This window comes from Amphibalanus amphitrite, unplaced genomic scaffold, assembly GCF_019059575.1.
Source record: "Amphibalanus amphitrite isolate SeventyFive unplaced genomic scaffold, NRLGWU_Aamphi_draft 000861F_arrow, whole genome shotgun sequence".
Classification (NCBI taxonomy): Eukaryota; Metazoa; Arthropoda; class Thecostraca; order Balanomorpha; family Balanidae; genus Amphibalanus; species Amphibalanus amphitrite.
Window position 1 is genome coordinate 53,948 of NW_024882355.1, and position 25,674 is coordinate 79,621.

Below are 25,674 nucleotides of genomic sequence, written 5' to 3' on the forward strand. Positions count from 1 at the left end.
CGGGGCCTCACTGAAGCGGCCCCATAGTGAAGCCATTCTGTCAACGGGGAATGGGAAGAGACGGGGCCGCCAGGAGACGAGGAAGGTGAGCCCGGAGGGCGCCGCTTGCGGTTTTTGAGATGCTCAATAGAAAAATCCAGCACATGAGAACACTGCTGATGATGATGCACGTTTAGGTCACACACTTCCACATACCTCAATAACATGTCTTTTTGTGTGCATTTAAACTAGGCTTGGCTTTAAATTTCCGACGTAACATCACGCATATCAACAGCAGATGTTTTCTTTGGTTTTCTTGTCCCATCACGCCTGTTTTGAGCGCCAGATTGACGTCATTCGGAGGTCAGTCGTGCATAAAATAGAATGCAGAGTGCTGGTGGCTGACGCGGTGGTGACTTTAATATGGGTGGCACGGCATGCAGCGGTGGGCGTTGAGCGGTGGGTGGTGAGTGGTGGGCGGTGGGCGGTGGGTGGTGGGCGGTAGGCGGTGGGAGGCAGGCGGTGAGCGGTGGGCGGTGGGCGGTGGGAGGCAGGTGGATGCCTCTGCAGACGCCGGGCGCGGCGCCGGACGGCGGTGGGGGCGGTGTCGGCGCCGGCGGTGGTGCCGGGCGCGGCGCGTGTCGGTCCCAGACCACTGGCGACACGCTAATGGAGACGGATGGCGGTGCGGCCGTGTCGGGGATTAGCGGCGCCGCCGGGACCGGCGCCGGGTCCACTGTCGCCGCCGGCGGCCCGTGAGGCTCCTCTGTCGCGGCTGATACCCGCGGGAGGCCGCCCTTCATCGGGCGCGTAATGGCGCCGACGGGTGACACGACACCGCCGCCGGAGACGGCCGTCGTCCCTCCCACCGAGCAGAGCCGCCACTTAGGGACAGAGTGAGTTTTTATCAGAGAGTAGAACTGGCAGCACAAGGAAAGGAAGGCTGAGGAATAAAGATTTCAAGACTTGCGAATACTTTTAAGTAGGCTTAATTGTCCACAGTGGATCCCTTAAAAAAGGTGTGCAAAGCAAGAAGAAAGGTAAGGTAGGCCTAGATAGATGTGATCCTTGGTTTGTCCAAAAAGGTGGTATCGGACGCTGCAGAGTGCGTACTGCATATACTTTGTAAAAAGTTCTCCAAATTCCATAAAAAATACTCGACGGATTTTGCTTCCTGTGGATCGCTGCGCACGTAATAAAAAACAACTGTTTTCTAACAAAAGTTGCTTAATTTTCTATCTACGCCGGCAATGACAAACTTTCATCAACTTTGGGCGCTGCGGGAGGGACATGCCTATGTCACGAATGCCTCCTCCCCGCTGGATCCCTCAGAGCTGCTGATCCGACGAAAGTGTAATCAATTGGGAAAGCCCGTTGTTCTACCGCTCCCTGTTGGCAATAACTCTACCAATGCCGAGTTCTGATCCATTTGTGTCCGCATTCCGACAGACACTAATGATGCTTAAATGACCAGTTGAGCTCCCAGCGGTCAGCTATGTCTGACAGCGTGCATGTTGCTAGAGTGTTTCCATATTGCAACATGTCACTTTCATGACGTCTATAAAATATGGCGATTGAACGGCCTATGGCGCTGGGGGCGATTTCGAACGATTTACATGTGATGAGATCGGGTGTTCCAGTTATGATGGACGATAATGTGTTAGTTCGGCGGATGGGCGCGCCCTATGCAGCCGCGACCCAACGTCTATGGTCCGTGTTGGCGGGGGAAAATATTTCACAGCAAAGTAATAGAAACGCACTGTAAAGGTCTTCGCCAGCCTCTGCGAAGGACATCTACTTCCAAAACAGATACGCCGCAAATCACATTTCGGAAGAGTGCAAAAACGAGTACATAGATATTAGTGTTCATGCATCTTTATGCAATTGTTTATTTTCCGAAATTCAATCGTAAATATGTATATCAGTTAACATTGATGTCGGACCTTTACATTATTCGCATTGTATGTATCACCAGTATCCCTAATAAATTGGATGTAACTGCAACAATATAACCTCGTTCAGACGGTATTAGTGTGCACTGTACTGCATAACGTATATGGATTATGCAGGTTTTTATGAAACATTTTGAATGAACAAAGATGATAATTGTTGATGACTTCTTGTCATTGCATTGCTAATTAAAACAATGTTTCTATCAATTCGAACGGCCGGCCGGCGTGCGTTCAACGCTACCAATGCATAGGTGCCATGCGGGTTGCCTACGCTGCAGGGGACTACGGCTGGTGCATTGCGGGCTAGCATGCCTCTCAGGCAGCCGCTGCTGTTGGCTCGGTGCCTGTCTGCTAGTGGTCGCAGCCGTGGGGCTGAGCAGTCAACAATGAACAAGAAGCCCGTCTAACATAAAAGTAAAAACATTGGAAACTTTTTAACCTAATCCAACCTTTTGACCAATAAGTTTGGCCTCAACCGACTTTCATCCTGACTAATTACATTTGTCGAGCTTAACGCTTTGATCAGATGATTCTCTAGCCGTCATGAGGTGTCGACAACCAGCTTATCTTGTAATGACCGATCGACATGGGATGAAAGAGATTTGTGAAAGAAATAAACTTTCCCTGACAGTGCACTACATCACGGATGGCCGTCCCACGCAATATCGCTTGTAAGACCACACTGGTTCAGTCTCAGCCCGGCTCACCTTCTCCAAACTATAACGGCCCCTGTTTCTACTTGGGAAATATCGTGAAATTCTACCACACTACAGCACACACTAAAAATACGAACATAAAACCCTTGTTGTTGTTGGAAATCTTTGGTCGCTGCAATCCTTCCGTAAATTAATGCCTCAATCGCAGTGGTCTGCAGTTTAAACTATCGCTGACGCTCGGTATCGGCGACGGTGACGGGTTTCCAATAGGGTGGACAGGTCGGCGCAGTGGTCGGCGACGGCGAGCATTTCATTGCATTAGCCGCCCCCCTCTCCCCGCCCCGCCCCTAGTTTCGTCGGCACCGTCGCGCCGTCTGGCCCCGGTGCGGCCCGCGGCCGTCAGTCGGTCCGTGGTGGACGAGGGGGGCGCGTCGCAGGAGCTCACTCCGTGGTCGCTGCGCGCCGGAGGACCGCGGCGGGACTGGGGCGTGTGCAGTGAGGACTGAGACGCAGTGGAACATACGGGACAAGAGTGCGTAGTGAGGGTCGTGCATTCAGATTGCAGAAGTGGCTGAATGCTTGAGAGAAAACAAGCGAGGAACAACTTCCCTGTGTTCTGAATGTTCTATCGTCTTGATATGCGCTAAGTGGCAGCCTGATAATGCACTTTCCAAACTAGTCACATTATGTTGCAACGCTGAAATTCAGGCTTAATTGCCAAGTCATAAAGATCAAGTTTCGCTACTGATACCAAATTTATTTAACGGTGCTATTGTTATTACAAGATCATCTCTTCTGTGGGCCAGACATTGTCAGACGCTGCAAAGTAGACCAGACTTTGTCAGTCTACCTCGAATTTCCGTATTGCACTGCGTGCTCCACGACCCTCTGGCCGCGGGCGCCGACGGCGGTCCTTCATGCGGCGTGCCGCCTGTCTGGTGGTCTGCCCCCGCGTCTGGTGACCGGGCTGGGTCTCTGCCGGTGTCGCCATGGCAGTGCTGCGGAGACGCTGCACCTGGCCACAGCTGGCTCTGCTGGCCGTCCGAGTCATATCCTTAGTGGGTAAGTGAGTCCACTCCCCGTAATGAGAGTGCGTGATTAGAGGCCCTTTACGTGTCCGACCGAAAACCTCCATCGTGGCACATCGTGCTCAGTTTCGACGTTAATAACCATCAGCGTTACTGACACATTGCATTTATCATTCCGGTGAGCCTCGGGGCAGGAACAAGAGTTTGATATCTACATTATTGGTTCCGTGCCGCTTTCATCCTTTCAGCGGGACAGTGTAAGGCGGGCCCGCGCGCGGACAACCGTGGACAGTGGACACCAGATTTATATTGCAGCTTTTCAATTTACAGATGGGCACGTTTGAGCCACGTTTTTACCTTCAATATGATATTTTCTTGCGTACAAGCTGCATTGAAATTCCAGTCTTCTGTTGACTACATGCGTTGGGTAAACGTTGTTGCTGTATTTTTGCTCTCATCCAGTCGCGACATTTCGTTTTATTTACTTTCATTCCCTTTTGCTGCCTCTGCAACTCGTTCTGTGCAGTCCCGAGAGGAAGAGAGGCATTCACTGAGTGTCATTCAACGTGAGCGTAAATACGAAGCGATAAAGCTCCGGATGCTCGCTAATTTAGACGGGAGCTGACGTAGAAGCATTCGCTGTGCCACCACATTGACACGTTGGTATAAATCCAAGGGCAGCGGCACACATATCGCCGCCGCCGAGGATGCCGTGCGCTCTGGCCATAGACATTGCTGTCACGGCGGCCAGAAACGGCAGCGGATGGCTCGGAAAGGCCCCTCGGCAGCCATCCGGACATCCCGGCAGTGCGCGTGTTTAGCGCCAGCCAACTCTGCTCGTTCATTTCAGCGGTAGACTGCCGCATTAGCAGGCGGCGCACTCACAGGAGGCAGACAGACACAAACACAAACACAAACACACAGCCTAAACTGGGAAACGTGTCTTATAATCGGAGTATATAATGCACCGAAAGATAATGCTGCGATAACACTGGCTTTTAGATTCCGTTGATGTATTGTGAAGTAAGCACAATTTCAGCTTCCCTCTCTACAGGATAAAAAGGTCAGCCACTCCAGAGTCGCATTCAGTACTCGCCGGTAGCTATAAAATCCGTCCCGATACAGGTGGCATTTGCATTTGCTCTGTTCCGGATGGGGTCAGCCGGGCCGATTGAATCTGCAGAGCCAGCCGAAGTAAAGCAGCACAGGTCGCTCGGTAGAATGCATGGCAGGATGCAGCGGGGTGTGGAAGGGTGCAGTGGGTGCGGCGGGGATACCTCGATGTAGCTGACCGGTGCACGGGCTAAAGGTCGGTAATATTGCAGGGCGCTGCAGTAAGCGCTATTATGGCTGCAGGTAAAGGTGAGGTGCGCCGCTCCGCCGTCCACCGCCCACCGCCCACCGCCCACCGCCCACCGTCCACCGTCCACTGTCCACCGTCCACCGTCCACCATCCACCGTCCACCGTCCACCGTCCACTGTCCACCGTCCACTGTCCACTGTCCACCGCCCACCGTCCACCGCTCGCCGCCCACCGTCCACCGTCCGCCGTCCACCGCTTACCGCCCACCGTCCACCGTCCATTGTCCACCGTCCACCGTCCACCATCCACCGTCCACCGTCTGCCGTCCGCCGTCTGCCGCCCGGGGCTAGTCTGGCTGCCAGCGCCAGCCGCTTCCCGCCGGCCGCTCCGCCGCTGAAGCTGGCGTGTCCCCGCGTGTACGTACTTACCTATCCCGGGCGCGGTGCGGGGGCGCAGCCCGATTGGTGGCACCATTCAGCCGTGCCGAGGTTGTGCCGCTGCCCCGGGCCGGATATTGGCGGCCGGGGCGCCGCTCACCCGTGATCGAGCGCCCGTGCCGCCTCCACTCACCAGTACCCGGTGACCCTCAATCCATTGCCCTGTGACCCCGAAGAAAATCTCAGAATCCAGTATCCAGTACCCAGTAAGGTGCTCCCCCCTAATGAGTATCCGGTGGCGGTGACCATTAACTCATTACCCAGTGACCCTTAGAACAAATCCCAAAATCAGTACCCAGTATCTAATGCCATGTTCCTTACAAATCAGTGCCCGGTGCCACCCAGCCCAATACCCAGTGACCCCCCCCCCCCTAGAAAAACTCCCGAATCAAGTGTCCACTGCTCAGTACCGTGTTTCCACTAAAACCAGTGCCTGATGACCCTCATTTCATTACCCCTGGACCCTAGATCAAGCACCAGAACCTGGTCCGTGCAAAGTGTCCCACCAACCATTGCCCAGTGAACCCCACACCATTATCCCAGAGACCGGTATATGGTGCGAACCTGCAGAACCCAGTGCAGTGATCCTAGAAACCAGAACTCCATGCACGGAGTTTTCCTCATCCTAGAGCCTTCTGGAAGATAGCATGGTACTCGTGCACTCCATATTTCGTGCACTCGCTCCTTTGCAATCCCACTAATGATTAACTCACGCTCGTGCAGCTCCACTCCTTAGAAAGCCGCACGCCGCAGCCCACTCTCTCCACTAATTCACATCCCGCTGCGACCCCGCAACTCGTTTCTTGTCACCTGCACCCCCGCGATGTCGAGCAGCTCGACCCTGCTGGGGAACCCGCTCCCCGCCGCGCCGTACCGCGCACCATTGTTCCAAGCCAGTCGCCTTCTGACTTAACGGCCACCAAACATAACACGCTCATAATTCTGCTCGACCGGCACGTCAGCGAAGATAGTGGGCTAGATCGATCATCGCTTTAATGTTTTCATGACGTCATATGCGTCATAACTCAGCGCGCCCCTATGTACGGGTAATGCAACATATTGATAGATCGACAACAGAAATGAAAACATAAATCTCGCGAATCGCTTGCATTGCGCTCAAAGCTTGTGCAAAGTATGTAATTACGGCCATATCAATTTTAAGTTGCATGTCAAAGACAAGACGTTAAAGGCATGGTGGGAAAGGAACTGAAATGAAAGTGCTGGGTGTGTGTTTACAAAATGCCAAGCAATAATCTGAGACAAGTCATTCGAACGCATATAGCAAAGAAAGTTCCTTGCACCTGTTCCGATCCACTTGCTAATAATGGCTTAGGTTATGGCATGTTAGCTACTTACTATCTTAGCTGTAGGTAGGTAAATAAATACGAGCACTACGCTGTATTTTGAAATAGGTAGGCATATGACTTTATCAACTTTGACTCCATGTTCCGTTGCAGTAGGTAGTGTTTATATATAAAATTATAATATTGGAAAATAAAGAATGAAGTGGTATGCTCCTTGACAAGCATGCATGATTGGACTATTACATTCGACATCATGATCCATAAACCGAATATGAATACGCCAGAAGTCTTACATGCAAACATGTGTGCGTGTACCAACCAACTAAACTAAACGTTGCCACCTTTGCAATTACCATCTAATAAAAGGTAAAATGATTGACATTGCTAACAACCCAAGCCCATTCTTAGCGCAGTCATATATAACAAGTCTTATTCTATTTTCAATCAGCAACAAGTTTGTCAAAATATGTAAGCAATCACTTTAAGCATTCTCTGCTTCAAAAAAGTATGGTTTTTCAACCGAACGTCTGTTACTATGTTGTGAAAAGAGTAGCCCAAAAATGACTTCGGCGGTCCATCTATTAACCCTAGAACGCCTAGGGGGGGGGGGTTGTATCAACCCCCCCCCCCCCTGAGGTTTTTTCGAAGTGCACGCTAAACGACTTGTCGTAGCGGGCTGAAATTTTCCATACCCTCTGGGGCAACCTTTGCGCATCTTTTGCCGAAAAAAAATTGATCGGGTCATGTCAGGTCACGGAGTTATGACGTCATAAGAGGTACAGCCTCCGGCCGGATTTTCACAAACTGAGTGCCAACGCCCGAGGTTTCCTGCCGGTGGTACGGACATCGGTTGATGGATCGTGATGAAACTTCCCATGCATGTTGGGGCAAGTATTGGCTATCATATGGTATAAGAAATTTGACCGGGTCAGGTCAGGTCACGGAGCTATGACGTCACAAGAGGAACAGCGTCCGGTACTATTTTTGAAAAGCGCCCGAACCACTATTTTGCTAATTCTTGTCACCTCAATGGGAATATGCAGCAATATTAGCTTCTACAGGGAGCAAATGGACCTCCCAAATCCAAAAATACAATCAGATTTCAAAAATTTAAATTTTGATTTTTCGAATTTCTGCCGCCGACTGTGACCTGCCGACTTCCGGCGCTCCCAACGCGCCATTTTTAGAGCTAGGGAAACGAAATACATACCAAACGATAGAGAATTGATCAAGGAACACGATAGTGAAGGTTTCAAGTCGATATTTCCCACTGTTTTGCCGCAATCGTCGCTGAAAGTTGAAAAAAGTCTATTTTTCCGAAAATTTGACCTTTGACCAGTCAAAAGTAGGTCAAATGTTGACCTAGGACCAAAAAATATACCACCAATCGCGAGATCTCGTTGAGAGCAATCCGTTGGTTTTTTCCGCTAAGCTCTACGACCTTCCGTTTCGAAACGCCAAGGGGGGGGTCGTAACAACCCCCCCCCCCTGGTCGTTCGTGTTATGAGAAATGGCCTGGTCGTGCGAGGGTTAATTCCAATAAAGTCTAATCACTTCTAAGGTTTTATTTAAGACGTGTTATGCTAATGTGAGTTCTAATGACAGTTCTAGTCTTCTATAATTACAGTTATATATCCCGAAAAAGTGTTCTAATGACAAATTCTCTGTCGTGATGCTTAATAAATTTGGCCACAATTGGCCTCGATAAGGAGGTAACATGCATGCAGAGGAAACCAATTAAGTCACGCACTTTGTTAGGCTGTTTGTTTCCCAATTCCTCGTGTCGGTTGCGGCGTGAAAGATAAGCATCAACTGTTTTTGTGACGAATTGGGTCCTATGGCTGGCGGTGAAGTAAGTGACTAAGTAGCCAGTACCTTTAAATATTTTATATGTGGTTCTGGTGTAACGATCTTTTTCAGCGTAGTTTTTTTTTCCTATAGTCGCGGACAACAAGGCTGATTAAGTTGTCTACAGATTATACCCCTTTACCAACGAAATTCGTGTTTAGGGCTATTGACGTCTAACGACCGGTATGTCCCGCGTACCTCAGCTTGCTTTTTCGAACACCGACGATGGATAACTACGAGGCACATTGCTGGTTCTTCTAGACCACAAACATCGGATCACCGATTGCATGATTGTCCACCTCCGGTGCCCTGGAATGTGATTGCACTGCGAGAAATCGAACCATCATTTTCCAGCTGTCACCCAGTCTAATAACGCTCCGGCGGAGGCCGCTACCGGACGGCGTTATACTGTCCGGTACCAGTTGCATGGACGCGAACATACCACATTGTGCCTGCGGTTACAGCCCATGAACGGTCGAAAGGTCGTTCTGTCAGCTGAATCACCCTTTAGCGAAACGATGCATGTTCAAGAGCGGCTGACATGACATATGATGCGTGCGCGCTGCGACTTACAGTTCTGGGTAAATTCATGTCGATGACAGCACGACAGACCGTCGATTTATGGAACCATGGTGCTACAAAGAAGACAAAGCTGCGGCATTAGCCCAGGGTTTGCGCCTTCGCGTTTCCTGTGTGGCGTCACGCGAGCGGCGGATTTGTCACTAACTCCAGTTTCGGCGAAACAGCGCCACCAGCGTCAATCGCGGCGTGACTTTAACATCCGCCTAACGGCTGAGCGAGCTCGTTGGCCGTCTGTGAGGGCGCCGCGGAGCCGCTGACCCGGCGGCGGCCTGGCCGCGACGGCAGCGCGCCGGCATCCCGGCGGCGGTCTATCATCATTCCGGAGTGGATTGGGCTCGTCTTGTTGAGTTTGAGTAGCGCCACAGCCGGCAGTAAAGGTGCGCGCGGCTCCTAAAGCGGGGCGAGGCTGGCCGGCGCGCCCCGCTGACCTGTCGTCATCGCCCGCGGCACGGTCACAGGACGGTGCCGGCGGCCGTCCCTCATGACCGGCCCTCTCCCGGCCGCCGCGCCGCCGGGAGAGGGCGGCGGTCCGCACATGGCGCCGCACAGTAGGGCGTCGTGTCCGGCTTATAGGAAAGGTTCCCTAGGGTTGAAGGGGGGGAGCAAGGATGACGAGGAAGGTTCGAAAGGGTTATGATAGAACAGGATTGACGGGAGCACTCTCGCTTTCTCAGAACGACCACTGGCAAAGAACGAAGAGGACAAGCATCTGTTACGGTTACACGACTCCAGGAGCCATTTCAGGCACACATGCTCGAAGCTGTCACGTATAAAGCACGTACTTACATTCACAAAAGACCAGTATGTTCCTCAAAGCCAGCGGTCCAGCGGCTGTCCAGGGCCTAAGGAAGGCATGGCTCAATAGAGACCTCAGATATAGCAAACGGGCAGCTGTCCCATGAGAGCCATCAGTCCGGCGGCTGTCCTGGAACCAGTGCAGCAGTCCGGCAGCAGGCTTTGACTCTATGTAACCTCTAACGCAGACGCGCCCCCGTGCCGGTTTCTTGCGATTGATTATTCGAGCCCAGTGAGATATTGGGTCCGATTTAGACAGAGCTGGCTCATCCCGGTTTTCTTCGAATCAGAGCAGCTGGCGCGGCCGGCGACGCTGCGGCCCGATCCCTGGGGTCGCCATTGATTGAGACTGGGCTGGCCTGCGTGAATGATGAAAGGGCTCGCCGCTCCACGTATAAAAGGAAACACTTTCGGACCGTTTTATTTTTAACTTGAGCTCTTAGGTCTAGTGGAGATATGTCCAAATATTTGTTGAGGAGAGAAAACTGGAGCTTCCGCTGATAAGCAATGCATGGGAAATGCAAGGATATTGCATATGAAATTGCACAGCTATCTCATATCTGTCACCTAAAGGCAAGAAAACAACATTTAAGGGCCCCCAAACGATTCCATCAAGTATACTCAAGTTTCAAAAATGCTATCGAAGGTAAAGAGTTTTTTAGTTTGCTCGTCTTCGAAAGCAAGTTGTACCGCCGGCCGCGCCAGCTGCTCTGGTAACTAACATCCTTTTCGAAGAAATGCTGCTGTTTGGCTGGTTCCTTTTCTACGTTAGACAGATGTCGGTATTTTACCGTAAAAGGAAAACCATGACTGTTCAAAAAAGAGACATATGAACGCTGGACAGCCCACATTAAATTGGATGACACCACCTCTCGGAGCGTAGCGGAGCCCATTAGACTGTTTTACTTCCTTGAGTCAATAACATTAGCCGGGGCGGCGCACCGCCGGGCCCGGCTGTTTGCCCTTCGGCCGAGTGATACAGGCCGAGTCGACGACCTATGCATATCCAACCGGGCGTTCATAACCGAGCCACCAATGCAGGCCACATTAGCTTGAGCGGGCTGACGCCGCGTCGGCCGGCCGCTCGGCCCGTCACGCCGGCCCGTCGGGGCGCCAAACACAGCCGTGAAATATTCACACCCAAACCGCCGCGGTCACTCATCACGACACCGCAGCACGGGCGGGGACGGGGGCGGCGGCGGCGGCGGGGGCGGCGCCGGCCGTTTGGCGCAGTGCCGGTCGGAAATGGCTCCGCACGGACCGCCGGCTGGTGGCCAGTCCTGAGTGGCCACATTACTCAGGTCGCCGCGCCACGCTGCTAACAGCTGCACAGGCTGTGTGCGGAAACTACACACCGTACCTTGCTCATATAGCAGCGGCGAACATCATTAGAGGTAAGGTATGCCGTGAAACAGGTGTGGACTAATAACACCAGGTAATTTGTCAAGTAAGTTCCTCAAGATGAAGTGGCGCTGGGTTCGTATGTAGGGGCTGGTTAACCGGGTATATGAAGACGCGCCCTCACATGGATACACCAGCCAGTTAGGCGCCGGCAGCTTACACTCTCCTACCCCCGCTACGGACTCGGACTGGCAGGGCGCGCAGCTCCGCCCCCCCCCCCTCCCCCGCCCTACTGCAGCCGTACGCACTCCATCGCAGCGGGCCGAGCCGACGTGTCTGCGTTAAGCAGCCGGAACGGCGTCGGAGCCGCCGCAGTCGTCTGTACCGCGCCGTAACAGTCACCGATATGTGCGTCGCACGTCGCAACGGTCGGCGTCGGCCCAGGGCTGCGCCGTCGCTCCGATGAATAATAGGTTGGGCGTAATACCCGGGGGCAGTCTCCGGCAGCGGTGCCGTGTGCCTCGGCGGCTGGCATTTAGGGCGCAGGCCCCGGGGGCCACAGGCGAGATATCCGTCCACCGGCCCCGCAGTGGACGGCGGCGAGCGGGCCGAGGGTGGCGGAGCGAGGACACAGCGAGGACAGAGGGAGGACAGAGGAGGACAGAGTGAGGACAGAGGGAGACAGAGGAGGACAGAGGCCGGAGAGCAAGGACAAAGGTGGGACGAACTGGTGAACAGCGGTAGTAAATGATGACATGGAACGGTGTACCGGAACAAAGGCCTGGACAGGCAGGAGACAGATTGAGAACAAATTGAAAACAGCGTGACCAAGGAGAGGGAAAGAGGGACAGAGGGAGTGAAGGGAGAGAGTCAGAGCGGGGGAGGACAAAGGACGGCCCGCCATGACCACGTTGCGTGTTACCGGCGGGGGCGGGGGCGGCGGCCGGCGCCGCGCGCCCGCCACCAATTACACCATGCTGTGAATAAACAAGGTGTGACGGAGCGCGGGGCCGGCTGGTGCACGGCCGAGGAGGGCAGCTCGGACAGCCGCCGGACGCGCCAGGTCACCGGGGCAGTCACCATCAGCTAATGGACGCCGGCCGGACTCCGGATAGGCGCGTAGCCAGCAGGATTGGCGGGGAGGGGACGGGAGGTGCCTGGGGACTGGGGTCGGCGGGACAGACCTCTGGGACGGACCGGCTCTGAAGATTGGCGGCGGCGGGGGACAGACCTTTGGGGCAGACCGGCTCTGAAGATTGGTGTCGGTAGGGGCTGACCTCTGGGCCATACGAGCACTGAAGACTGGTCTCGGCTGAGACAGACTGTTGGGGCAGACGAGGTCGGGGCCGTTAAGGGTTTATGCCGTGCTATTTGTGGGCTTGTGATGGGCCGTCACGTAGCCTCATAGTGACTGTGTTGAAAGACAAGAGTGTTATCTCATGATTTATTGCAGGCATATGTTTTCTATGGCTTTCCACAATAAGCTTTCATGGCGGAATTATCTGCCCAGAATATCTGCATATTTGGCTAATGCATATGCCTCCACTCACATTTACGTTTCCAGCTTCTTTGTGACAGTTTTATTCACGATGCGCTGAGCGTGTGCTTATCACACGCTCATACACTCAAATGTGTGGGGGTCAAAGCCCAGACTTACGTCCTGCATTAGTGTCATGTGTATCCTACTGGTAACGTCTGATAATTGTGGCCATCTTGTGGTATAGCTCAGTTGTGTAACTTATATTGAAACACGTATACACAAAATGTCTGCATGGCAGGATATATGTGGCGATGGTTTACCATTCCCTGAACAAAGTGATAAGCCGTTATTAGGATAGTGTGACATGTTAACAAGTCTTGCCGATAATGGGGTTTGAATAACTCATCCGGAAAACAGAGAGCTGCAATCCATAGAACTCCACCCGACCTTGTAATGACTCCTGAGACATCGCTGCCCGGGGGATAGGAGAATGTGACACGTCTAGCTTGAAGTATAACAGGGCCTCATCATGGTTAACATGCTAAGATCTGCCAGGTCATCAGTTGTAACTGTCTGTTCAATACTTTGTTATATAGAGCACTGTATACATTCTCAGTATCTTGAAGCAAAGGCATATACAAAGTCAATTCATGAGCTGACCTAGAACATCCTACCTGCCAGTCGCCTGCAGGTTGTCCATATACACTCGATCGACACATGCTTACGCTCGCCACGATACGGGGGATCCGCCGCCGGCGAGATCGGCGTGCTGATGAGGCCAATATGGCCCAGTGTCGCGGCCAGCTGCGACCCGTGACCGCGCCAGCGCCGCGCCGCGCCGACCGCCTGCCGCCGACGGGCCGTAGGCCGTGCTCTCAGAGCGGTATACGGCGCCGCCACGGCACAACGACGGCACACGACCGAGCTCGTTATAAATTCCGACTCTGTCGCAGACAGCGTCATCCGCCCGATGACGTTTTGAATTAATCATCGAGAGAGCGGCAGGGGGAGCGTGTTTAGGCATAAATTGACTGGCTCGGCCCGTATTGGCTTAATGCCGTGACATTGCGGTCTGCGACAGCCTGTCACGCGCTACAATAGATCCGCGACAGTGTGCGAAATTGAAACTGTTTCTGGGAGATATCTGAAAAGAGTCAAGGGCTTTATTATTCTTTCTTTTTTTTCTTCAGCGTTATCGTTACCGCCGGAATATGGCGAGCAGAAAAGCCAGGATGTCTTGCGGCACAGTCTACCGCTCCAGTATTCTGGACTACGCTACCTTGCGGTACAGTCTAACATTCCAGTGTTCTGTAAAGGCGCGCTACCTCACCGGCATTGGTGGTGGGGCCCAATGCATCACAAATACATGGCTTATTTGCTGTGTTGGAACGGGATCATAACACGAAATGTTATATATTCATTGATGTGTACTGTGAACATATGTACACTGTACATTCGTTGTCTAGAGTTTCATTTTACACCTGGCCTGTAAACAATAGAAAGAGTTCGCTATTTTATGGTGTAAAGTAGCGCTGTTCAAAGCGTTTTATCAGCCCGTTTGACACTGAATTGCTGTTTTTACCCATACACTAGCTAAACCATCAACACTAGAACCAAGCTCTGTCACACACCCCAGCGTGCAGTGACACCCATCCCCTTTCTGTACGCAGGCGGCAGCGAGCACCCGTCACTGCTGGACCCGCCGATTGTGGTGCGAAACGGCACCAACGCGTCGGTGGTGCTCGACTGCGCCTACACACTTCCGCCCGACGACACGCTACTGCACGTCAAGTGGTTTCACATCCGCAGTGCCTACACCCTCGTCTTCCAGGTAAGACGAGGAGCCACACATCAGTCTTACCTCGTCTTCCAGGTAAGACTGATTGGTCTGTCGGTCTGTGAAGGACGCCTTACAGCTGCAGTGGTTAAGTTGGATGTTGAAGTGGTGTGCTGAAGTGCTGCGCATTAACGTTGAAATAAGAGATAGCAGTGATACTTTGGTTGAAACAGCGAATGTCTGTTTTTCAAGCGACTTTTTGTATCGCCACTTCTTGGATAATTGAAAATCCGAAGTAGCTCAGACTCCACGAGTTCGATCAATTTCACTTTGGTCCTCTAGTCATCAAGCAATCTCACTTGTGCATGGATGCCATAAACTGCATCAGCCAATCACTACATACAGCGCTTACATACACTACATACAGCGCTCAGTAAGGAGCAGATTATGTTATCGTTCATGTTTCACTTTCCGTTCACAGTGGATCCACGGCCAGCGACCGCAGGCGCTGGGTCCTCTCCGTCACAGGGTTAACCTCAGTTTCACGGCCTCGGAGACGGCCAACGAGCGGTACCGGGCGATGCAGATCCTCCGGCCGACCGTGGAGCTGAGTGGTCGCTACATGTGCAAGGTGACGTCCACTCGGCACGACTTCACCCGCCACAAGCGACTGGTGGTCTACAGTGAGTATTGGTGACGGTGGAAAGCTGATTCAGTGCATGAGGACTTTATTTATTGCATTGGGTCTTGATTCGTTGCATGTTGAGATTAAAATGCAAAGAAAATGAGGACATATGAGTGGTAGAACGTTGACGGATGCTTGAATGACAGAAGAATGCTTCATCAATAATAGATATAGAGAGGGTTGCGAGAGGAAAATTCGATTCTCAAACTAACTTTGCTCATTAGTGGCGTACAGTTTCCAAATCAGTCTGCAATTAGGACAGAAATCATTTATCTAACTTTTGAGTTGACTGCAAGTCGCGTGATTAATTATTGAGCAATAGTGAAATGAATTGTGATAGTATACTAATATGCATAGACACTGATGCGCCCGGACTTATTACTTGATTTTTTTGTATGAATTTTGTGAGAAATTTGCAAGACTTTGTTTGTTAGAAACCCAATCAATCGTGTTTTAAACGTGATTTTTCGGCAGGTACGTAGCTACAACCGATTGATACCCGTTCGTTCCCAAATTTGGCGGTAAAGCCAATTTGCTAGTGAGATTTGGCAGAGCCCAGTCGTTACGGAGCGAGCGAAGCGAGCGTAGTCTTTCCTTAGATTAACGGAAATTTCTGAGTATGAGCGGCCGGCCGGCCGGCCGGCCGTGGTCACGCTTTTGCGAGGCTTATATCTCAGCAACCACTTGACCGATTTACACGCGGTAATTTTTGTAGGGTAGCTTCATTCCTTCTACCAAGTATTGGACTATTCCCGATGCATGTGGGTGACCCCTTATGCACGTGCCACGTGCAAAACGAAGAGGTGTCAGTTTTGTAATTGTTGCAATATCTCGGTAACTACTTGGCCGATTGCGCTGAAAGTTGGCATGTAGGTAGGCACCCACTAGGCACTGCATATACATGTGCCAGAGTTGGGGTGCTGCTGCACGTGCGCACGTGCAGGGGTCGTTTCCAGATCTCGGGAACGGCTGGACCGATTGCGCTCAAATTTGGTACACGGTTAGGGACCGGTTAGTAGGGTGCCGTGCACAAGTCAGTTGGGACCCATTTTGCACGTGCGCACGTGCAGGGTGCCGCTTCCAGATCTCGAGAACGGCTGGGCCGATTGTGCCCAAATTTGGCACATTGCTAGAGACCAGTTAGTAGGGTGTCATGCACAAGTCAGTTGGAGGTACCCCCTCGCAATTTCGCACGTGCAAGGCCCACCCTCTCGCTCGCTCCGTTAGTCGCCCCAAAAGGCGTTATACTGGTAGTATTTCGTGTCGTTCACTGATTTTTACCGAGGCCCGGGATCCTGTAGAGATTGCCTCTGCTGAGACGGGGCTGGTGATTGATGCCTTTGATCAGCAGTTCCAGTTAAACCACCTTGGATGGCGTTTTATATCGTCAGCTTATTAGAATCTTGAAAGGCCCAGATGGGATTTTTGTGCCTGATCAACCCTGGTTGATTTAATGTGACTGGCACTGAAAGGAATGACACGTATGGTTTTGGATGGCCGAACATGGCTGTAAATCCCTAGGAGATTTTGCCCATTTAGATTGTTTCATTGCATAATATCGAAATGTCTGGCGTTGATTGTAACTTATAGCTTTTCTTTATGTGAAATTTAACTGTTGATGCAGGTTTAACCCTCGCCGGCCGAGGGGGGGGGGGGCGGGTGCCGCCCCCCCATAGGGTTTTTTCGCGATAGCTCCGAACACGCTGGCGATAGAAAGCTGAAACTTGGCATACCTGACCTTTGATCCAAGCCGCATCTTTTGACACCAACCGCATTTTTGGGTCAGGTCAGGTCACTGACCTATGACGTCATAAGTGAACCTCTGCACGGTCTTCAGATGTCGCAACTTCGCAACGCCCTCACTGCCAGAGGAGATGTCACAGGGAAATGAAACTTGCAGGATCTAGTATCCATCATGAGTCCCACAACTTGTATATCTCGGATTTTTCCTAAAGGTCATATGAGGTCAGGTCATTTTCGTGACCTCACCATTATAAGTCAATCGGGAAAAATGAAAACTGCTATTCTGGCGCCGGGAACGATCTCCAACTATCTCAAGCACACAGAATCGTGATTTTATGCACTCCTTGCAAGGTTAGATGCGTCACTTTGCAATGTTGACCTTGCGTGACGTCATTTATGACGTCATCAAGGTCATTTTAGTTTTTCGTCAATAACTCTTGATCAAATTGAGCTAGCGAGTCGGAAAAGCCACCAATGGACTCAGGAAGACCTGCCGAATCGAATGATATGCGACATGACCCCTTTCGACCAACTTCGTGACCTGGGGGTGCTGACCTGACCTTGACCTGAGGTCAACACCCCAAGTTGACCTGACCCGGACAAAAAGTATATCATTCGACGCGCCTGAGCGAGACGAACACGATGCTGCCAAAATCGGCGCTCTGCGGCCGTTTTTTGCGAAGTTATTCACCAAAAATCTTGGAATCATCAAGGATCTTGATCCTTGATCCTTGATCTGGGTTGGGTCGCTGTGTGGAGCTCCTGCTTTCCGTGCCTATTTCCTCCCTTTCCCAGGGTAAGTGATTATCGAATGGCCACTTGTTGTCTTTATTAGGCGTTGCTGATTTATATTAATCAAAAGCTCACCATATATTGTTCTAATTGCCTCTCTACAGGCGGTAAGATATCCTATACTCAAATCTGGCGCGCCTCCAAGGACGTTTGTTTACGTTTGCGCTGCGTCTCCGTGAGCGATCAGCTGGAACTACGAATCAGCTGACTGAATGCGACTAGTCTCGTAAACTCTCGCGGTCTAACGCCAATTCGCGAAACTTGGCCGGCCGCCGGCCGCGCCGGCCGCGCCTTCGCCCAGCACAAAGGCGCTGGATAGATACAGTTGCAATTTTTGCAGGTGAGACCATAATATGATTTCCTGGTGAGCACTCTCCAGGCTGGTTATGTGCATCCTGATTAAGTTGAATTTATAAAACGAGATAGCCACTAGATAGGCTGCTGAGTCAATTGTGACGCACTCCTAGAAGATCTTTTCCAATATTTTCCACCTTGGTCTATTCCTGACCCAATTCGATCAGTGTACAGGCAATTACTAGCGGGCTTTCAGGTTTGCTTAAAAACAACCCTAAAATGGGGCCTACCCAGAAGGAGCAGATTGAGCGACTTTCTGCTGAAAACGCTGACCTCAAAGAGAAAGTGAGTAGTTTGACTGAGACAGTGGGCCAACTCAAGGCTGCACTTGACCTACTTAGTGTTGAGCATGGGGAAACTGCTGTCAGGGTAGAAGCAGTTGAGGACAATCTTTGCCAGGTTAGAACTGAACAGAGGGAGTTGGAGCGAGATCTGACGTCCACTATGCTGCGCCTGGAAGGTCAACAGATGTATAGTAGGAAGCAGACTCTGTTACTCACAGGTGCTGCAGTTGAGATGCCTACCAGGGGTGAGGATACAAGGGATGTGGTGCTGAAGTTGCTCTCAACTTACCTTGGGATTGCTGACATCAATAAGTCTGACATCAGTGCATGTCACAGGCTGAAAAATCCCAAGGTAATCTTGGTGCGATTCATCCATCTTGACAACACTGATCGAGTCTATAGGGCTAGGACCAAGCCCAAGAGACGGGGCCTCCTGGTCTTCGAGTCGTTGACCACTGAACGTCTGTCTGTCATTGAGATGATCAAGGCTCTCAAAGATGACCCAAGGTCATCTGTACTTTCATATTTTACCCAGGCGGGAAAAATATTTGTTAGGACATCAGAGAGCAGGGATATCAAACCAATTGAGATCCCCTTTGGATGTGGACTTGAGCAGATCCGTGAGCTTTGTGAGGGCAAAAAAGTTGCTCCCTCTGACTCAGTCATACGAGACCAATTTCGAGCCATCCATGCTCGCACACCAGTTGCCGATCGTGTCCGTGCCCAGACTGGATCTGGCTCCGGGACTGGCCAGTGGGTTGATGTTCAGCGCAATCGCAAGAAAAACAGAAACCAGAGGATGCCTCCTGTGTCTGAGAGGACCCCTCAACCTCAGGGGCAGGTGGCAAGTGGGCTGCCTGGTGGCTCTGGTGCTGAACAGAGGCCCACTGGTCAGTCTGAACATGGGGCCCATGCTGGGACTGCTCAGAATGGTGCACAAGCTGACTCACAGCCTGGGCCTGGAGTGGGTGGGGGGCCTGGAGAAAGTGGAGGGCCATCTGTCCCATTACCCTCTGATGCATAGAATGCCAATTTGATCTGACAGCTCTGATATGAGTACCATGGATGTACTGACCGGCTATTCCTAGTGTTACTTGTCTTTTGATTTTTTTTTTCTTTCATCTGTTGTTTTTCTTCTTTTGTTTTTTTCCCAACATAAGTATTACTGCTACTGGAGCTTACTTTGTTAAGGATGAGGGTGAACTGCTTCGGTTTCTTCCCAATGATACCCCAATCGTTGGTCATGTTCAATTAGATGTTCCCAACCTTCTGGCTGTTGCAAACAATTGTTCAACTTTCCTTCCATCGCAGTCAGCCAGCTTGTTTGAACAAGGCAATATCACTTTCCTTCACATTAATGCTAGGTCATTGCACCAAAGCCACAATGAGGTTGTTACTTTGGTGCATGGAGCAAAACAAAATGCCGATTTCATCCTCATTTCAGAAACCTGGCTTGACCCGAGCCTAATCATTCATTATGGAATACCCGGATATGAACTGTTTCACTCCATACCTGATGCTTGCATCACTGGCAAAGGTTGTGCAATATATGTAAAAAGAGAGTTATTTCCCTTTTGCAAAATCCAAGATAGCCTGTGTGCTCAAGAGATTGAGTTCCAATCCATATTCTTGCTGGTCTCAGTGCCACACAAACCATCGTTCCTTGTTGCCACAGTGTACAGGTCTCCTTCGTACCCTGTGAAGCTATTCATGGAGTATGTTGAAGATACCCTGACTAAAGTCATTCACTTTAACAGACCTTGTTTCTGGGGAGGCGATTGGAACATAAATTTATTCAATTACAATGAGGAGACTGATTCCAAGTTATTCCTGGACTGCCTTAATTCATTTGGATTTTATCCCACTATCACTGTTCCAACTCGCATTGCAACTGTGCCACCTTATAAGGCCTCATTGATTGACAATATTTTTACCAACGCTCTTGGTACCATTACAAACAGTGGTACATTATGTTGTGGTATAGCAGACCATCAAGCTATTCTTTGCTCCTCGAATTTGATATCAAACAAAAGGTTAGAAACAATTCGTCCTTCTACCCAGCCTAAGTTTAATTACGATAGGATAGATGACTTGAGGGCCGCCATTACGGAACGCCTGGTTGGATACTACGCTATTGATGACCCAGAGATAGCTGCAGAGAGGCTGGTCTCAATTGTAACTATAGAGACAGACAAGTTTACTTTGCCTTGCTCTTCAAGGCGTTTTTCTCCTATCCAACCATGGATGACTCCTGGTCTCTTGAGGTCTATCGAGGTGAGAAACAGGCTTCTAAAGCAATTTCTTAGAGAGCGTTCATCTGAAAATAAAAACAAGTTCACAAAATATCGAAATACCCTTAGGCTGGCTATTCGGCATGCAAAGAAGTCATACTTTAGGGCTCAGTTTCACAAGAATCAGCAGAATCCTAAACGTTTGTGGGCAGACCTGTTGGAAGCCCTAGGGACCAAACAAAGACACCCTGACCTACCAGACAGATTTCAAATTGGGGAGACGGAAGTCGAAAACCCCAGTTTAATAGCTGATTCATTTAACCAATACTATGGCCAAGTTGCGCCCTCTCTTGACTCGGCCCTTGGCCCCAGTGACAGGGACCCTATGTCTTACCTTATCCATTTTGATGTACCCCATGTGTTGACTTTCTGCCCTGTTACCCAAAACCATGTTCTCACTACTGTTCAATTGTTAAAGGATGCAAGTGCTGGGCTTGATGGCATTAGCACAAAACTTGTCAAAGCCATCCTTCCAACTATCTTACCAGCTTTAACCCATATGCTCAATTTATGCCTATCCAAAAGCATCTTTCCCAATGTTTTTAAAACTGCTCTTATCACACCTGTCTATAAGGCAGGATCTCGAATGCAATTTGGTAATTATAGACCAATTTCAGTCTTGCCAGTGTTCTCAAAGATTCTTGAGACAATCATTCATCATCAGATTGCAGCGTTCATTTCGGAGAATAACCTTATCTACGATCTCCAATTTGGGTTTCGAGCAAAACACTCTACTTACATGCCCATTGCACTGTTACACAACTATGTCACCTCAAAACTTGCTGAGGGACATGTCTCAGCCTGTATCTATCTTGATTTGGCCCGAGCTTTTGATACTGTAAACATAACTATTCTGTTGAAAAAACTCTCTAAATATGGTATTACCGGCGAAGCATTGAATCTACTTACATCTTATCTTTCAAACAGAAAGCATCAGCTAAAATATAAAGGCATCATTTCGGATGCACATGATGTCACATGCGGGGTCCCACAAGGATCCGTGCTCGGTCCTTTGCGGCTACTATCTCTGAGTCATTCCCAAAAGTAACAGCATGGCTACATGCAAATAGGCTGTCACTTTCAGTATCTAAAACGTTCTACCAAATCTACTCTCCTCAAAGTATTTCTGTTATAGCAACAGAATAGCAATGACCTTGCTATAACAGTCAATGGTGTCAAGCTGAAACGGACTTTTACTGTCAAATATCTTGGAATTTTAATTGACGAGGACCTTAGATTTAAGTCACACATTAGGAAGGTTTCAGGAATTGTGAGTAGAAATCTAGGGATTATAAGCAGGGCCAGATACATGTTTGACAGAGAGCTCCTACTTCTCCTGTATAATGCCCTCATATTGCCATATCTCACCTATTGCCTTGTCATCTGGGGATCAAACTATGAGTCGGCTATACATCCCATCGTTATCGTACAAAAACGGGCTATTCGAATTATTTCTGGAACGGGACGTATTTCGCATACTTCTCCTTGGTTTAGACAACTAAAAGTTCTTAAGATCGCTGACCTACTGTCTTATCAGTTGCTGCTTATATTGCACGACTTTTTGTTTGGTCAACTTCCCCGCCCCATTGCTGATAAGTTTAAGATCCACCACTCAAGCAGAAATACGAGGGTAAACCAACACTTTTGCGAGCTGGTCCGGTCCAGTGATAGTGAGGTGCTGCCAAATTACCGTCACTTCAACTATCTCTTATTTAGTTTATTTTACCAAGCTCCCAGGGTTTGGAATAAAATCTTGGTACAACGTATACCAAACATGAATGATATCCCTGCTAGTAAATGCCTGTTTAAAAAGTGTCTTAAGCTAATCTTTACAGAATCCTATTAACAAGACTTCATTGCTTCGTTCCCCTCACCTCCATTTGTCATAACTCCTCTACGTATGTGCGTTTTCTTTTCTTTTAGGATAAGCTATTCCGCAGTCGACCCGCTGCTTAGTTATTGCAACACCTGATTTTTGCACAGCACGGTAGGCCTCAGGAAACTCTGCGCCCTTTACCCTGCCGTGTTGTTGCCCCTAATTAAATTGTGCATATCTATTTTCTACACTGCACTTGCTCTCAGACGTCATTAATTGGCAATCAGCGAGCTTATTATGATTTCCAAATTCTTTTATAGCTTACTATCGGTGGCCATTTGATTCTCGCGCCCAAAACCTATCTTCCCGACCTATGTTGTGACTGACCATCAGCCTAACGTCCTCTCGCCATTTGTCCCGATCCACAGCCGGGCTGCTGCGCTTCTGACCGCGGTTCGGTCGGGCGTTGCGGCCGCCTGCTGGGGGCCACCCGACTGCTGGGGGCGACCCGAGCGATGAGCACTCGCCAACCGAGGACTGGCGACCTACAACGGGGCCTGTGGCTGCCCTCGGACGTGGGCCGTGGGAGGCGGCGTGGAGGAGCCGAGGAGGTGCGGCTGCCGGCGCTCGGGGGCCGCTGCGGCTCACAGATGCGATGCGGCTCCCCCTGGATGGCGTCCTACTCCTGGGGGCCGCTCGGCTGTTGGCGGCGGCGGGCCTCTACTCGCTGACTGTCAGTAGCGATGGGCGCCCACCTGCTGAGGACTGACGACCTTCAACGGGGCCTGTGGCTGCCCTCGGACGTGGGCCGTGGGAGGCGGCGTGGAGGAGGTGCGGCTGCCGGCGCTCGGGGGCCGCTGCGGCTGGCAGATGCGATGCGGCTCCCCCTGGATGGCGTCCTACTCTTGGGGGCCGCTCGGCTGTCGGCGGCGGCATCCTGACCCCGGCTGCTCGACTGCCAGCGGCGGCGGGCCTCTGCCTGCTGGGGAGTGCGGCGGCCTAGGACACACTACCCGTGGCCTGGATGGTATGCGACTACCGGCCCCCTGGTGCCGCTACGAGGAACAATGACGTTGCGCCTCTCAAACTAGGATTGGCCTGGGCCGGGCGTGACGGCCGGTCGAGTTCGGTGTCCGGTCGGCTGCGCCCGACCGGACCATTTGACTGTCGACGACGGGCCTACGCCGTCAGGGATAACATCGGGACTGGGCTATTGCGCCTGGACGTTGAACCGCTGGCCGCGGCCAGGATGGCGTGTGGTTGCGGGCGCTCATGGGCCACAATGATGGAATTTGTGTTGCGGCTGTCTCTGGTCCTGGACACGGGCCGATAACGGGTGTGATATCTGGTGCGTTCGGCTGTCTGAGGTGGTGGGCCTCGGCCTGTTGGGGGCTGAGATAGCCTTGTGGCGGGCCGAGCGATGGCGCCCAGATGTGGACCACTGACTGCGCTGGATGTCATATTGATTGATTGATTGGCACCGTCAAGCATTCCCTCACAAACCTTTAACACTAACTGTCCTCACTCTAACAATACTAACTTGCGAATCCTTTTCCAGCCATTCCTGCTTGGCGGTGCCACCGATCGGTGTATACCTACACGTGTGTTTGTATATGCACTATCAGTTATCCGATGATTACCTAATACAATACCGGTGACTCCGGACATGCAAAAAAAAAAAAAACTAAACCGTACCTTGGGGCACTTGACCTGACCTCAGAGGTCACCGGTTGACCTAGGACCTTAAAATCGGGTACCAATCTCTGCGTCTCGTAACGGCGCACACGCTCGTTTTTTCCGCGACGCGCTAGCTCCACCAGGGGCGAAACGGCGAGGGGGGGGGGTGTCGTACCCGCCCCCCCCTCGGCCGGCGTGTATGTAGAAAACCAATAGGTCCGGCGAGGGTTAAGGTGAATCCTAGATCAAGAAGTGACCAGTTGCAATAGTTATATTGGGGGCATGGCGGCAATTTACGGTGCACTTTATTTCATTGATGAAACCCAGAAGCATTGTCGAAGGACGTGATTGTGACCTCTGTGACAGCTTTGTGTGTGCTTGCATTTTTGCATCACGAACAAGATTTGGACCTTTCTACACTTGGTCAGCCCGGTGGTGTAAATACATACGTATTTACAAAAGGTCTATGGTCAGTGTAAACTGTAGGTATCAATATGCCTAGTTGCCTAAAAATGATATGTTTATCTTCAATCATGTGACTGACATGTGAGACTCCATGAAATTATAACTGTGGTAGCACTGTATGTAGATTGTAGAACGAAACTGGCTTTAAACCTGCTGAAACTGCGTGACTTAACTTACTGGCTAGAGTCATTCACCTATCGATCAGTGGAACACAAAGACTGACCGACACTCCAGAACCTATAACGCAGTGACGTAGGTCGTTGATCCCGCCTCCCGGCAGTTGCTGAATGAAACTCACAGTCCGTCACTTCTCAAAAGGAGGCACAGCTAGCCATGTCAGAGCTAAAGCGAGCGAACTGAGATGGCGATCAGCTGTCGCCATGAAAACGAATGGATTGGTTCGGAGCTAGTGGCAGTGATGCCTTCCGTCGCTAGATGGCACTGGTAGTCGACGCCTGGACGCTATGCTGTGCCGCAGTTGTCGGAGTTATTCCTTCAGTCGCTAGATGGCACTAGTGATAGACGCCTGGAAGTTAGGCTGTGCCGCACGACCGATGGAACGAGGCGGGATGGACCGAGCGGCTCCGGCGCTGCGGAAAACCCGAATAAAGCGGCCTTAGAAGATAGCTAATCCTTCTAATTCATGTGAACCGGCACTAACAAGAACTTGTTTGAAGTTTGCGTTCCTCTGGTTTAAAAGTGACTTTCTGTCCGAGCTTCAGAGGGATTTTGCGGTAATATGGTTGCTTAGATATGGTTCGTGTTTCAGGAGTGAGGGATTGTTAGGGGATGTTCTGCACCTCTTGGCTATCAGTACCTAAGTCGGGGATCAGACGTTCTACACTAAGACTTACTACACAGTACCTTCACATTGAGTCGTCTGCAATATCAAGTGCAATCAGCACAAGTCACTTCGACAGCTATGTGTGAGCATTTGCATAGCTATGAGGTATGCAAACGCACAAGAATTCACTGATTTAGGTAAAGCTCTCAGGGCCTTACTACGCTCTTCTATGGAAGGCACGGATAACTCTATGCATCAGGTCCGTGCACCGTCAAACTCGAAAACATTTTTTTTACTGAAT

The 25,674-nt window shown here is 50.9% G+C and overlaps 1 protein-coding gene and 1 long non-coding RNA gene across 2 annotated transcripts in view; both read left to right on the plus strand.

The window, feature by feature from the left end:
- Window positions 1–3,012: 3,012 nt before the first annotated feature.
- The window catches only part of LOC122367281, a 30,957-nt gene continuing 8,295 nt past the window's right edge, over window positions 3,013–25,674 (plus strand). The window contains exons 1-3 of the mRNA XM_043340246.1: window positions 3,013–3,649; window positions 14,376–14,536; window positions 14,964–15,165. Coding sequence (XP_043196181.1) covers window positions 3,577–3,649; window positions 14,376–14,536; window positions 14,964–15,165 — 436 coding nt within the window. The 5' untranslated portion in view covers window positions 3,013–3,576. The remainder of the gene's footprint in view (window positions 3,650–14,375; window positions 14,537–14,963; window positions 15,166–25,674) is intronic.
- Window positions 17,919–24,136, plus strand: LOC122367282. Its single transcript, XR_006254032.1, has 2 exons — window positions 17,919–18,042; window positions 22,876–24,136. It is a non-coding gene; the product is annotated as an uncharacterized LOC122367282 (long non-coding RNA).